The 13,947-nt window shown below is 44.1% G+C and overlaps 1 protein-coding gene across 1 annotated transcript in view; it reads right to left on the bottom strand.

Moving 5' to 3' along the window:
* The window catches only part of Adam19 (ADAM metallopeptidase domain 19), an 85,224-nt gene that overhangs the window by 11,581 nt on the left and 59,696 nt on the right, over nt 1–13,947 (bottom strand). Inside the window, exons 9-15 of the mRNA XM_026388336.2 lie at nt 11,497–11,663; nt 9,587–9,671; nt 8,077–8,216; nt 5,891–6,068; nt 4,602–4,691; nt 2,789–2,984; nt 1,387–1,495 (exon numbers count right to left, since the gene is read on the bottom strand). Of these exons, the coding sequence (XP_026244121.2) occupies nt 1,387–1,495; nt 2,789–2,984; nt 4,602–4,691; nt 5,891–6,068; nt 8,077–8,216; nt 9,587–9,671; nt 11,497–11,663 (965 nt within the window). The remainder of the gene's footprint in view (nt 1–1,386; nt 1,496–2,788; nt 2,985–4,601; nt 4,692–5,890; nt 6,069–8,076; nt 8,217–9,586; nt 9,672–11,496; nt 11,664–13,947) is intronic.

The following is a 13,947-nucleotide window of genomic DNA, read 5'->3' on the forward strand; positions in this document are numbered from 1 at the left end:
TTAAGGGAGCCACCAGGGGAGACCCTGTGTAGACCCAGATCAAGGTAAGGGAGCAGGCTCTTTGTCTCTGAGCCAATCTCGGCCAGAGAAGACGCCTTGGAAAGTCCTAACTTCAAGGACAACTGCCTGACCTAAGCAATCTGTTCCCTTATGTTCTTTAGGCCACCATCCACCTTGTGCTCCAGCCAGAAGCCTGGGGACATTTCTGACTCCTCCTTCTTCCCTGCTCTTGGATTCAAGCAGATTTCCAGCCCTGCCAATCCTCCCTCCGACATATCCACCCTAGCACACATCACTATCCTTTCTTCCCTGTACTGTAGGAAACTGATTTCCCCGCCTCCAGTCTCACCTCATAGGAGTTTAACCTCTCATCGCTTTCAGGCCAAAGTCTGAACTTTTCATGACCTACTTCCTGCTTAACAGCACGAGCTCATTTCTCATCATCCCCTCTTTTTTGCACCTCTAAATTAAGTATACCAAACCACTGTTAGTTCTTCCAACTGTCAGGTTTTTTTTTTTTTTTCCAACCATCTCTCTGCCTAGAATACTCTTCTACACACCAGCACCATCCCTGACCCTGCTGGTTTAGATAATTGCATCATAACTGTGCCTAGGTATAAGTTCTTTGGGAAACCACACCAGGCCACTAAGTCGGGTTGGGTGTCTCTCTCTCCACATTCTCAGTATCACGCTGTATTGCTAATTAAAAGCTCTACACACTCAGCACAGTATCTTGTACATGGTAAACCTTCAATAGATAATGGTTGGATACATGGATGAGTAGACGGATGGATGGAGAGGTGGATGGATCCAGGTGGTTAGATGGATGAATGGATAGGTGGGTAGGTAGACGAATGAATGGACAGGTGAGTGGATGAATAAATGGATAGGTAGATGGATAAATGGATAGATGGATGGGTACTGGGTAGATGAATGGGTAGATGGGTGAATGGATCCAAGTGGTTGGATGAATGGATGGATAGGTGGATGGAGGTGGATGGATGGATAGGTACATAGGTAGATGAATGGGTAGATAGGTGAGTGCATGGTCAGTTGGAATGAATGAATGACAATGAGTCACTCAAATAAGGGCATAAGTGAATTCAGTACAAATGATCTCAGAAAGCCAATTCCCTCCCCCTATTGTAAAAAAGGCTCAAAAGGAAGCCCGATCAGTTTTCCATCAAGCTTTGCCAACCCTCCCTCTGATTCCAAAGGGCTGATTGGTATATTGTTGAAAAGCAGGCCAAGAATAGAGACTTTAGCTGACTTGGGTAGAGGCCCAGCTCTAGGACCAGTGCTCTGCTGAGCTGGGAAGGAGAAAGGCAGACAGAGCAGGATTTACTCTGTCATTCTTCTTCTCATGGGGTCTGCACTACTCATCACCTCATGTTGCACTTCTTGTGTTCGCCGTTCATGTCCTTCCCACAGTTTCCAAAGGTGTCTCCTGCCACATTCACCTTCTCAAAGCACAGGTCAGGGGCAGGCCGGGCTCCTGGGTGTGCAAGAAACAACTTTTGTCAATACACTAGCCTGCCAGAAGGCCCCAGGGCAAAGCTAGCCTTTGGCAAAATCAAGAGGTTAAGAATGTTTTTTGGCGGGGAGGAAAAACTCAGTCTCTTCCTGTTCTCTTAACAGGCTATTTCATTCCCATTTCTCATCAAGACCAATTCGTAGAAAATGTCTGATATCCATTTTCATGCCCCACTGAGGATTTATATCTCTGGGGGTTGGCATGCTAGGACTTATCTCTAATGAAGAAGAATCGCCATATTTTAGGATTTAAAAAAAATGATAATGCATACAATAAAGTATAAACATATGGCATGGCTTTGGAATTTTTCCTCAGCCATTCAATCTCTATTCCCCTTTATCCTGGAAAGGCAATAATTATTAACAGTTTATTTTCAGAGAGAATTTTATCTCTCTCTTGTGTGTCTCCCGGGTACAATTCCATGTGTACCTTCTAGAGAAAATCTATCTAATAAAGAACGGAAGCTTATTGTATCCAATGTTCTGTGTCTGGCATTTTTAGTTAATTTTTTGTGGGGGATAATTTTATTCACCATGCAGAGCAGCCTTCTTTCTATTTCTTTAGCTGTATAGCTTTCCAGAATTAGTTTAATGGGTTCCTCTTAAAGGACATAGAGGTTATAATGCTGTAACTAACCATAGCACTATAAAAACATCTTTGTAAATTTATCTTCACATAGATAAGCAAGTACAAGTGTAGGCCCTAGGCTGTTTCCCAGCAGTGGAACTGATGGACCCAATAAGTGCATTTAAAATTTTGATATCTCCGAATTACTTTCCATAGGGATTGTACCTATCTCTTACTTTCACATCCTCCACAACACTATATATGATCACTCTTGTTATATCATTATTTTATCATCAGTACTCTGAAACTAACTTTCAGTCTTTAAAATCTGACATATGAGCAGTTCCATCTGTTATAATTTGTTTTCCTTTAACATGACTGAGGTTCAACAACTTTCCATAGCTTAGGGGCCATTTTCCTTTGCTCTTCTGTCTCTATCATCTGTTCATTTGTCTTTTGGATTCTTGTCATCTGTTTGTCCCATCTGAGAACTAAAAGCATCTAGGGTCTGGGAAGAATGCTGTCCATTCATCTTCCCTGAACATCCACCCAGAGTCCAGGCCGTGAAAGAGGTGGTATCCAGGGGTGTTCTGAAGCCAAGATGGTAAGCCGCCCGAGGGACTGGAGGGAAGGCTGGCTCTGAAGTTCTGGGGGGATGGAGGCTGTGTTCCCCAGAAGAACCCTTACCAGGACCCCACAGCTGCTGACACTGCTCCTGGTAGGTGAGGCACATGCCATTGTAGCAGTAGGCCTGGCCACCCTCACAGGGGGTGCCATCCATCTGGTAGAAGTTGGTGGGGCAGTGGGGAGACTTGCCCGTGCAGTACTCTGGGAGGTCACACTGCCGCGCCTGCTCACGGCACAGCGTGCCAGGAGCCACGAGCTGAATTTGAACGAGATGGAGGAAAAACAGTCATTTTCTTGCTTGCCCTTAACCCCATTAGCCAAGGGCTTGTGAGCATCACTCTTGCAGAACAGAATGTTCCAGCCACCAGGGTTATATCACAGCAGTTTTTACCCCATGAGCCTTCTAATGCAAACAGTGACTCCAGAGTTTTCAAGGTGCTAACTCACTTCCTCTTTGCAGCCATCTTAAGTAGAAATAGGTCAGAAATAACATTTATGCAACAGTTTTAGGGCTTACTATGTGATTTAGTAACAACAACAAACTTCATGCAGCTCCCACTCAAGTTGCCCAGTGCCAATATTAGTGCATTTAGTTTTCCTGATAGTCCTATGTAATATAATTGTCCCTGTTTTACAGATGATAAAACCTGAGGTTTAAAGGTAAAGTAATTATCCAGAGTCTCACAGTTAGTCATGGCAGAGGATCCAGGCCTACTAACACATTCAAATATACACACACAGCATTCGTACAGCACCTCTGGATTTATAAAGCATTCCAGCAATAATGCATTCCCAGAACTGAGCCAGGTACTGGGCTAAGTATGTTATATACACTTATGCTACCCATGAGCTATGTGCTGCTATTTACCCCACATTGCAGATCAAATAACCTGATTAGTAATAACACACATCAGGAAAATAGTAAAACCTGAGCTTCCACTTAAGTAGTTATTTTTTGTTTGTTTGTTTTTTGTGTTTTTTTTGGTTCTGGGAATTAAATTCAGGGGTGCTTAAACACTGAACCATATCCCTAGCCCTTTTTATTTTCTATTTTGAGACAAGGCCTCACTAAGTTGCTTAGGGCCTTGCTAAGCTGTTGAGGCTAGCCTCAAACTTGTGATCTTCCTGCCTCAGCCTCCTTACTTGCTGGGATTATAGGCATGCACCCATCATGCCTGGTCCTATTTGAGTCTTAACAGCCCCCCCCCCGCCGGTGATCCATGTTATTAATACTGATAAAGAACCTAGACTCAGTTAATAAGTCCCCCAAAGTCACACATCCCGGGCTTGAAGTCAAGGTCTCAGACACCAGGAATGCTTTGTGAGTCTCAGACTGAAATCCTGGCACTAAATGAAATGATCACACTCCATGCTTATTCTTAGGCTTGGGTCCAAGGCTGCAAGGACTTGACCCAGCACAGCCTCCCTGGGGGACACAAAGTCATACCAGAAGGTCTGCAAATTCCCCCTGAGCGAGGCAAGAAAACTCAGGACTGAGGACAAACCCCTCCTTTGGTCCTGGGTGACTACACACCAACCACAAGGTCCTCCCAAGAGAGAAGGCAGTCGGGCCCTTCTGCAGGCCACGCTCAGGCCAAGTTACTTGCTGAAAGACAGGGGTCCCAGTTGCAGTGGTGAGCAGGGGCAGTGTGTGGAGGAGAAGCTGCAAGGCGCACATATCTCAACCAATCTGGAGCAGGTTGGAAGCAAAGAGGAGCCATCCTGAAGCCAGTTTGCCGGGTCCAAATCCCAGCTCCTTAACGATCCCATCACTCCCCCAGGATGGCAGCTGAAGCCTGGCCACACCTGCCTCTCACACCCTAGCACAGCAGTCACCTGTCAGGTCAAGTCCCCAGGGAACAGGTCCACTTACCTTGCACTGGTGGCAGCAGGAGCCATGAGCACACTCGGCCCCTTCTCTCAGGGTGCAGTTGGAGGCATTGCAGCAGGGGTTGTTACATTCCTGAGGAGGCAATGAGTGGGCGTGAGTCTCTGGACAGCCAGGCAGGCGGCAAGAATGAGAGCCCTGCAGGAGGAGGGCTTTTGCCACCTCCCCAGCCCCAGCCCTGCCCCATGTGCCCCTGCAGCCCCTGCTCCCTAGAATTCCTTACCAGAACATCACTCAACAGCTTTATCATCAAGGTCATGTGCACGTATCACAGACCGTACACGTATGCACAATCCCCAGGGGCACCACGGAGATGTACAATATTTTGAGTGTGACAATTTTCCCAGGCATTTCCCAATACATATGTGTATGTGATTATAGTTATTTTACAAAATCATAGTATTCACACTGCTTTTAATACAACTCCCTCCTTTGTGAAGGGTCTGGGCTCATCTCTGAATTGATGGTAGTCGGGGAGATATCATCTTTAACTTCTGAATGTTACATGCTCATATTTAACAAAAAAAAAAAAATAGCCCACCACAGAGGAAGTTATAAAATCAGATTTTTCCACGTACACAGACCCTCACTTTCACCTCTATTATATACTGTTACTCATGTATTCTTCCCCAATTATTATGCATTAACTGACATATTTTTATCCTTCAAAAAATAAAGATGAAACAACTCAGTTCTGCTTTTTTGCAGAACAACATGCTTCTGTTAAGAACTACAGAGCTGGGCCGCATGCCCTCCGCCCTCACTTTGAAGATGAGAAGTAAAGAAGGAGCGTTCTGCCCCTTCTTCCTCTTAGCAGCCCTTCCCAGCCTCGCCGGCACTTCCTACATCCACTTTCAATCATCCCTTCTCCAGGCTCAACAGCATGAGCTTGTTATTTTAAGCAGCCTCCTAAGGCTCATGTTCAAGTTCATAGACCCAGCTGTGCGGCCTCCAGAATAAATTCAGTGCAGCTGGAGGGCCAAGGAGGCCACTGGGGAAGAGAGAGACAACATGCCACAGGGTTGCGGTTTCTGGTTTGACCAGATGCTCACAAAGGCAACGCCACCCTGATCTTGGACACAAATAGTTCAACCGGAGAGAGGCTGCAGAAGCAGTGCACCTGGAAGGCTTCTGCCCACACCTGACACGCGGTGGGGTCTTTGATGGTCACGTGTAGGAAAGGCCTATGAAGAAGTAATTCTTTACTGCATTCTCTCTGGATCTGGAGCTTTGAAGCCAAGGCAAATTCTTCCCTCCTTCTAGCACGGTCTTACCTCTTCCTCCCCACAGTCGCACTCTTCCCCATCTTCCAGGTACCCATTCCCACACCTCCGGCCTCCATACAGTGTCTTCGTGTCTGGCATGTTGGAAAGACACATCCCACCGCCTGATTGCAGATACCTGTCCAGCTCCCTCCTATTGCATCCATTGAACACTCGGGGGAAGGGGTGCCTGGTGGACGACAAGGCTGGAATTGGCTGGGGGTCTGCTAACCGTGAGGCTGATTCCACCTGGCCACAGACTCCCTAGTTCCTCACACATACATTTTGCCCACTTAGAACTTTCAGGCACACTGACTTCGAAATCTTTCATGGTTAATCATGAAATACTAACCATGCCATAATGTTTAATTTTTCTTACTCTGTATGGAAAACATATTTGAGAATTATTACAGCAGTATCTGCCTTTGTATGAGGGAGTTGCAATAAGCAAAGGGTTATGCACACCTTACAACAAGGCCTCCAGAACAAGATATCACCCAACCCAAAATTTTACTGAAGCTGATATCAGATGGGTATTCTCTGTGACGGAGGAACAGTCAAAAAAGGTCAAGATCATAGGTTACTTTTTTTTCACGAGCTAGTAATATGTATGCAGAGCACACTTTGTACTAAACTTTCCAACTCACAAACTTGTGCTCTTTATCTTACAAGAGCATGAAAGTTCCTGGGTCCTCTGCTATTAGGAAAAAGAAATGAAAGTATAGCAGTTCTCCCTCATCCGCAATTTTGCTTTTCATGGTTTCAGTTACCTAAAGCCAATTGTGATCTGAAAATATTAAATGGAAAATTCCAGAAATAAATAATTTATAAGTTTAAAATAAATTTTATTATAGTTACATAATTATATAGTTAATTATTGTTATAATTATTCTACTTCATTATTAGTTATTGTTTTTAATCTCTTTCTGTACCTACTTTAGAAATTAAACTTTATCATAGGGATATATATGCAGGAAAAAAACACAGGATACAAGAGGTTCTCTATGGTATGTGATTCCAGGCATCTGGAATGTCTTAGAATGTGTCCCCTGCTGACAAGGCAAAGCTACTGTGCCACAATTTAGATCTAAAAAGGGAGGGTCACCTGCTCCCAATTCTCTTAGCCAATTAAAGGTGAAATACAGAAGGGTTTCCTTCAGTGATAAGGTATGCTATAATGAATGTTAATAATTGTTAAACTATCAAAATTAGTAAATTGGGTAAAAACAAATTGAAGTAGTAACGAATATCAACAAATCAGGTAAAAACAAATTAGAGTAGTAATGAATATAACTCTCAAACATCTGTCTACAGATACTCCTTTGAGATTGGAAGAGAAAGGGGTGAATTTCCCCTTGAGCACATGGGCTCTGAGCATGATCTGTGGAGTTGTATCCTCCATTCAATATCATCCATTCGGTGTCACAGCTGAGAAGGGAAGAACAAACACTAGACACCGGAGCTCCCAGAAAGCAGCATTTCATCCTGGAGACACTGAAACACCATTCTCTAAGAAGCACAGCAGACTAATGGTTTATGGGGAGGAACATAAGGTCCACCATGATGCCTTCCACTGAGACACTTTGGTCCTGGAAGAACCCAACCAGATAACTCCATATCCAGACAACTTGAAGAGAAGTCCTCTTTCAAAGGTTCTGGTTTAGAAAATCCCTCCCAACTTCAAGGAGATATAGCTGCTTTGTCTTTTTTCCTTGTGGAAAACAACCTGCAAATTCCCTGAAGAGTCACTGTAGGGTACGTGGATGGTCCCCTTCCTTCTACCTGTTCTGGAAGCTACATCAGAGCTTTGATGCAAAGTCTGGGATGTAAATAGCACTAATTGAACTCTTTGGAATGGAAGGACCAATGGCTAAGGCTGTGATCACAGTGGGTCCTCAGAATGGATAAACAACATGTGTGGTCAGGCCAATTTTGCAGCTGAAGACCCTAAGACAGAAATTTAGTATATCTAGGGCTCCACCAACACCGGAATTCCTCCTAGGAATCTAATACTTCTTCTAAACACTTGCCTTCTTGGTCCTCTTCCAATTTCTTTGTGGTAAAAACCACATTCTCTGCTAAGGCCCTACTAGAGGTTTAACAGAGGCTCTCTGGGACCAGCTGGGAGGAAAATTTGGGTCAGCCTGGATGTGCATGCCTCACCCTCCTCCCCATCCTCACCCTTCCTGTTGACTCACCCAGTGGCGGCTGCCATGATGCACCCACCATCAGCTGCACTGGCCGAGCAGCAATCTGCAGAATCGTGGCTCATACCAAAATTGTGGCCCATCTCGTGGGCCATGGTGGCAGCCACACCAATGGCATTTTCAGAGTGGTCCTGTTCAGGGAGAGAGTTTAGGTCAAAGTCAAGGGGACAGCTCCTCCTCACCCTCTGTCTTTTCCTTGTCAAAGCCTTGCGACTCCCTATGGATTCCCCAACAACTGAGCAAAAGGCTCTCTATACCTGCTTTCAACAGCAAGTCTAGAGCCTGTTATTATTAGGAAATCAAATGCTTAAAAGTTCCTGTTTCTTGAGTTCTTGAAGGTTGCAGACCATGTCTAACCATTGATGAATTCCCAGACCAATATTCCCAGTGTTTTCTGAATAAATGAAAGATAAGGATTTCCTCCATTTTTCCTCTTAACCTATGTACCTCTTCAGGATGTAGGGCAATTGACAGGGAAACCCCACCTTGGACCAATCATAGGGTACACTTGACTCAGTGTCTTCTGAGAGCACCCCATGAGACAGGCACATCCCAGACACAGCCCCTGGTGCAGCATGTGCCACTTAATGCTCAAAAGCAAAAGCTACAGAAATAGGAAGAAAACAAGCAGAGCTGGCACAGTGATTGGCACCTATAGCCTCAGCTACTCAGGAGGCTGAGGCAGGAGAATGGCTTGAACCCAGGAGTTAGAGGCCAGCCTGGGCGACATAGTGAGCCCCATCTCAAAACAAACAAAAAATGAACAGCAAAACAGAAGCAGCAAAATGATTTATTAAACACATATGTTTGTTGTATAATTTCATTTAATTTCCATTCTTACCCAAATATTATAAACCATAAAGTTATCTTTATTTTTACAACTGAGGACACCTGTTAACTCATCCAAAGTCGATTGGATGCTCTTTGAAACTAATCCCTTTGGACTCCAGATCCTGGATTTTTAACCTTTATGTCAATAAATAAATACAGGATGGGTGGAGGGATGGACAAACAGATGGATAGCAGCCTTCCTGATATCTACTCGCAGGTTAGAAATGAGTAGTCAAAACACTCTCCTAAAGTCAGAGAGAATTTCAACAGAAGTTTCCTAACTGTGATTTTGAGATGGGCTCTTGTTTCATAATGACAAAACTGCGAGCTCTTGAATAAAAAAAAAAAAAAAAAAAAAAAAAAAAAAAAAAAAAAAAAAAAAAAACTATCTTCCTACTATCCTCCAGCCCCTGATGATGGACTCATGCAATCTCTCAGGCCTCTCCTGCGCTTGAAAATCAAAAATAAACTACAATAAATGAAAATTCACCCCTGAGTACCTCCACCTGTGAGAATTAAATGACTTCATTTTAAACAATTGCCCTTCTTGATGTGAAAGCTTTTCACTTTTGCAACCGTAAATATCAGATTATTTTTTAAAAGATGACTTCCTGTCTTGGGAGAAAGTTTTATTAAATTCTGTGGCACCAACGTATTGACTGAGACTTACCATGTTGACCCCTCCCGATTGGTATACGGAGCACATGGCCATGAGGGGGGCCAGACCAATGGTGGTACCGTGGAAGGACATGCCCCTGTAGGAAGGAAAGAGAGGTGACTCAGGTGGGTGCTGGAAGGGCTGCTCCTATGTGTGCAGGAGTGGGTGACATTCCCAGCTCATTCCCAAGGGGAGGGGCTCTGGTGTCCTGGCCATCTGGGCAACTTTAGGTCACCCCACCTCTCACTTCCTCTCACCTCCAGAGAAACAGATTGAATGAAAGGTCACTTTCCCCACAATGTGCCCATAGTCAATTCCCAGGAAGGAAACAGGCAGGGCCCATAGAGCTCCATCCCATTCCCGCTGCACAGGAAAAGGTCACAGGGAGGAGCGGATGGGAAGGTGGCGCAGGGTCTGATGCTAAAGTGAATCATGCCCGCTTCCACCAGTTGTCAGGGCCCCAGGGCTTGCCCCTACTCTGTGGCACACGCCTTATGGGGTCGAGGGGTGAGGAGATTGGGTGCCACTTCATTCTCACAGGTTCTGGGGCCAAGGAAACAGCTGTGTCCCATCAGGAACCTGCAAAGCACAGCTGGGTGCAAGGATGAGCTGTTTCTGCCTTTGTTTTGCAATTATGATCCTAATCTGCCCACAGCCATCCGGGTTTGCCCCAGTTTAATACCTCCCTCTCTTAGCTGTATATATCCAGGGTCGGCAAGAAGGAATAAAAGAAATACCAGTGTTTTTGTGCATGCCACAAAAATGTAGTCTATTTGAAATCTCTATGGAAATGCATTACTGTACTTATCTCAACGTTTGTCTTCTTATCTAGACCTTGGAATCTATGAGAATGAGACTATCTGGTTTATTTTGGGACCGCTAGAGCTGAGCACAGAACAAACGTTTGCTGAATTCAAGGCAGACTTATACTCAGAGAGACAATATGCAAAGGAATATGCAAAAGAGATGCAATCTATATGAAGGAAGCCCTACTTGGTATTTTATAAACTTGGACATGGCTCTGAGGAAGTCCAACTGGAGACCTAGATTTAAAGTCTTCCCCCAAATAGTACTGTGCTTCTAAAGCTCAGGCAAAGGTTTTGGTAACCAAAGACTCTTCCTAGATGTATGTTCTGTTGTAAGTCACCTCCCATAGCCCAGGTCTTTGAGACTATTACTTTCCTTTCCTTTTTTTTTTTTTAAAAAAAAAGGTAAACCAAGGTTTAAATGATTATTGATTCAGAGCTACATCTAGGGAACTGAAGAAAAAGGGCTATATGTCCTTTATCATAACTGCTTCACAATACCTTTGGAAGCCAACATTAGTAATTGATCACCCTCAGGAGACAGTCACATACCTCCACAACCCCAGAAGTGTCTGTCCTTTCTGCAGGACTGATGCAACCCAAAAGAATCCCTACCCAGTGTCTTGCTCCCACCAAAGTACACAGTGTCCGAACTCTCTGTCACTTTGACCATCTCAGGCACTCAGCTCTGAGCCTCTGGGGAACCAAGTGAAGGATGACCCAGGAAGCCCCTCTCCTGCATCTGTGGTGAGAGATGAGCTCATCTCCTAGATCAAAGTGTGTCTCAAGGTAGCCATAACCAACTGTCAGTCACTCCCAACACCCAGTCGGTTCAGCTGCTCAACTGGTTGTACGTGAGGCTAATTTACTTAGGGAGACAGTAACCACTTCATAGAACCATTATGCCTCTTAGGCTTTTTAATATTTTCTGAGGTGTGCTGGGCACAGAGTACATGTCTGAGAAATGCCTGATGATGTGGACCTGGGAGCCTGCGGGTTCCTTGTCCAACCAACACTCAGCACTGGGGAAAGAAAGGGCAAGCTCTGAGTACACGCACTGTGGGCAGAGGCATCACAGCCAAGGCCGAGGCCACACGCGTGGGAAAAGCTACTTACGTGATCAACTGAGCATTGTCATGCTTCTTCTGGGTGAGCAGCTTGCGCCTCCAACTAAGAAAGGACCAGAGGGTAGAGTACGGATTCTCTGAAACTTCACACAAGTTCCCATGAGTCCACACTTCCAAGCCCACGAGAGCGATTCGAATGTTCAAGGATCGGTAAAACTGAAAAGATGCAGAAAAGATACTGTAAACTCCATGTGGGATTTATCAGCCTCTGTGTGGCCTAAGAGTTCAGAGCACAGATCTCTCTTCGTCTCCAAGGGCAGCAGGGACAGGAATTCTCCACACTGTTCAGAAGGGGAAAGGGATTCTGAGAGAAATGCCTAATATTCTGGTGCAGAACTGGTGAGTGTTTTGTGTAGAGGAGACATAATGTTGCTTCAAACATGTCCAGGGCTATCATGTGTGAAAAGAATCAGTGTTTCTGGGCCTGGTCTTCCAGAAGGGCTGGGGTCTCTGGACAAAACAGGCAGGATGACAAATTTCATACTAAAACAGGATGAAAGCTTTCAAACAAAGCTGGTCATGAGTAAGCTCAGAGCTGAGCTCTGCTCACTTCTGTAGGATCCCCCTTGTCCTGGCTTTCTGCACAATTTTCTCTTCCTTTATCTTTTTTATATGTATCTAAAATTTTTTTTCTTGTATATGGACCTTTTAACAAAAAAAAATTTTTACTGGCTGGGTGCAGCAGCACATGCCTATAATCCCAGTGACTTGGGGCCAAGGCAGAAGACTGTTTCAGCAACTTGGCAAGGCCCTAAGCAACTTAGTGAGACCCTGTCTCTAAATAAAAAATAAAAAGGGCTGGGAATGTGGCTCAGTGGCTCAGTGCCCCTGGGTTCAATCCACTGTACAAAAAAAAAAAAAAAAAAAAAAACAAAAAACACCCCAAACCCACAACCCCTCCCTGACCTTTACTGAGGTATAATTTACATGCCATAAAACACACCTATTTCAAGAACACAACTCAGTAGTTTTTATTAAGCTCTACCAAGTTACAAAGCTATCATCATACTCCAGTTTTAGAATGTTTTCATCATGCCAGTAAGGTCCCTCATGTCCATTTATAGTCATACCCCATTCTAATCCCCAGTTCCAGATAACCATTAATCTTCTTTCTGTCTCCACAGATTGGCCTTTTCTGAAACTTTTTTTTTTTTTTTTAATAAACAGAATCATACAATACAGGTTTTGTCCCTGGCTTCTTTCACTTAGCATAATGATTTTTGGGATTCATTCATGCTATAGCCTGTATCATTTTGTCCTTCCTTGTTATCATTGAATAATATTCCTATGTGGATACATGAAATTATATATGGATTTTTTTAATTAAAAGAAGACTGCCTGATTTTTGGAAGTGAATAAGTAAAATTATACACAAATAGATGGGAATAAAATTTTTATCATCAAAAATAAATGAATAATACATCAGAGGACAGACATGCTTACTCTAACAGGTTTCCTTAGAAGCTTGGGGTTTTTTTTCCAAGGGTTCCACAAACAGATAGTAAGCACAAGACTGCAAAGCTCCCAGGTGATCTTCAGGATTCTGTCCAAACCCAGAGACCCTGAACTTCAACAAATGAGACCTTTCAGCCTCCTTAAGATTAGAGCTGCACCTAACCTCTAATGCCACAGCCTCTCTCCTGTGCACAGAAGTAGGAGGAGGGTTTTCTTTATAGTGAAGGCACTGGAAGGTGTGGGTTCAAGGGGTTCTTTGATGCAACTGTCTTAGAGGCTACTGAGCTACTGAGAAAGAAAAGAAAAGCATCATGCACTATTCACAACAGCTAACGATGCAATCAGTCTAGGTGCCTGTGGAAGGATAAAGAAAATGTGTTATATATACACAATGGATTATTATTCAACCATAAAGAAGAATGAAATCATGTCATTTCCAGGAAACTGGACATCACCATGTTAAGTGAAATAAGTCAAACATAAAAAGACAAGTACGGCGCATTTTCTCTCATATGTGAGGGGAAAATGACCTGAAAGTAGAAGAGGGACTGTTAGGTAGGGGACAAGGATCGGGGTGGGGCAACAGGGAAAGGCAAGAGAGGTGGGGGGGGGGCATGACCAAAGCATGATACATTAGTCAAACCCCATAATCTGTACAATTAATATCTTTGATGATGATGATATTTATTTAGAAAATCATGTATGCAGAGGCCGCATGAGTCATGTGAACCGGTAAGACCATTTTAATCTAAAATTGGCAGATACTGCCCCACCCAAAAAAAATAACCCAGGCGCCAATGTTTGTCAAGCATTTTGTGTTCTAAGCCCCAAGGTGCAGATAAACAAGGAAGCCAGGATGAGGGCCCACCTCGTCACCTCAGAGCCCACTCAAGACCCTAGACGGCTAAAGGGCTGGGGTAGATACAGACCTTCTTCTTGCCCCAGAGAAATTGTGGCTCCACAAAGTATCTATGGGAATTCTGAT

Source organism: Urocitellus parryii, chromosome 1, assembly GCF_045843805.1.
Source record: "Urocitellus parryii isolate mUroPar1 chromosome 1, mUroPar1.hap1, whole genome shotgun sequence".
Taxonomy (NCBI): Eukaryota; Metazoa; Chordata; class Mammalia; order Rodentia; family Sciuridae; genus Urocitellus; species Urocitellus parryii.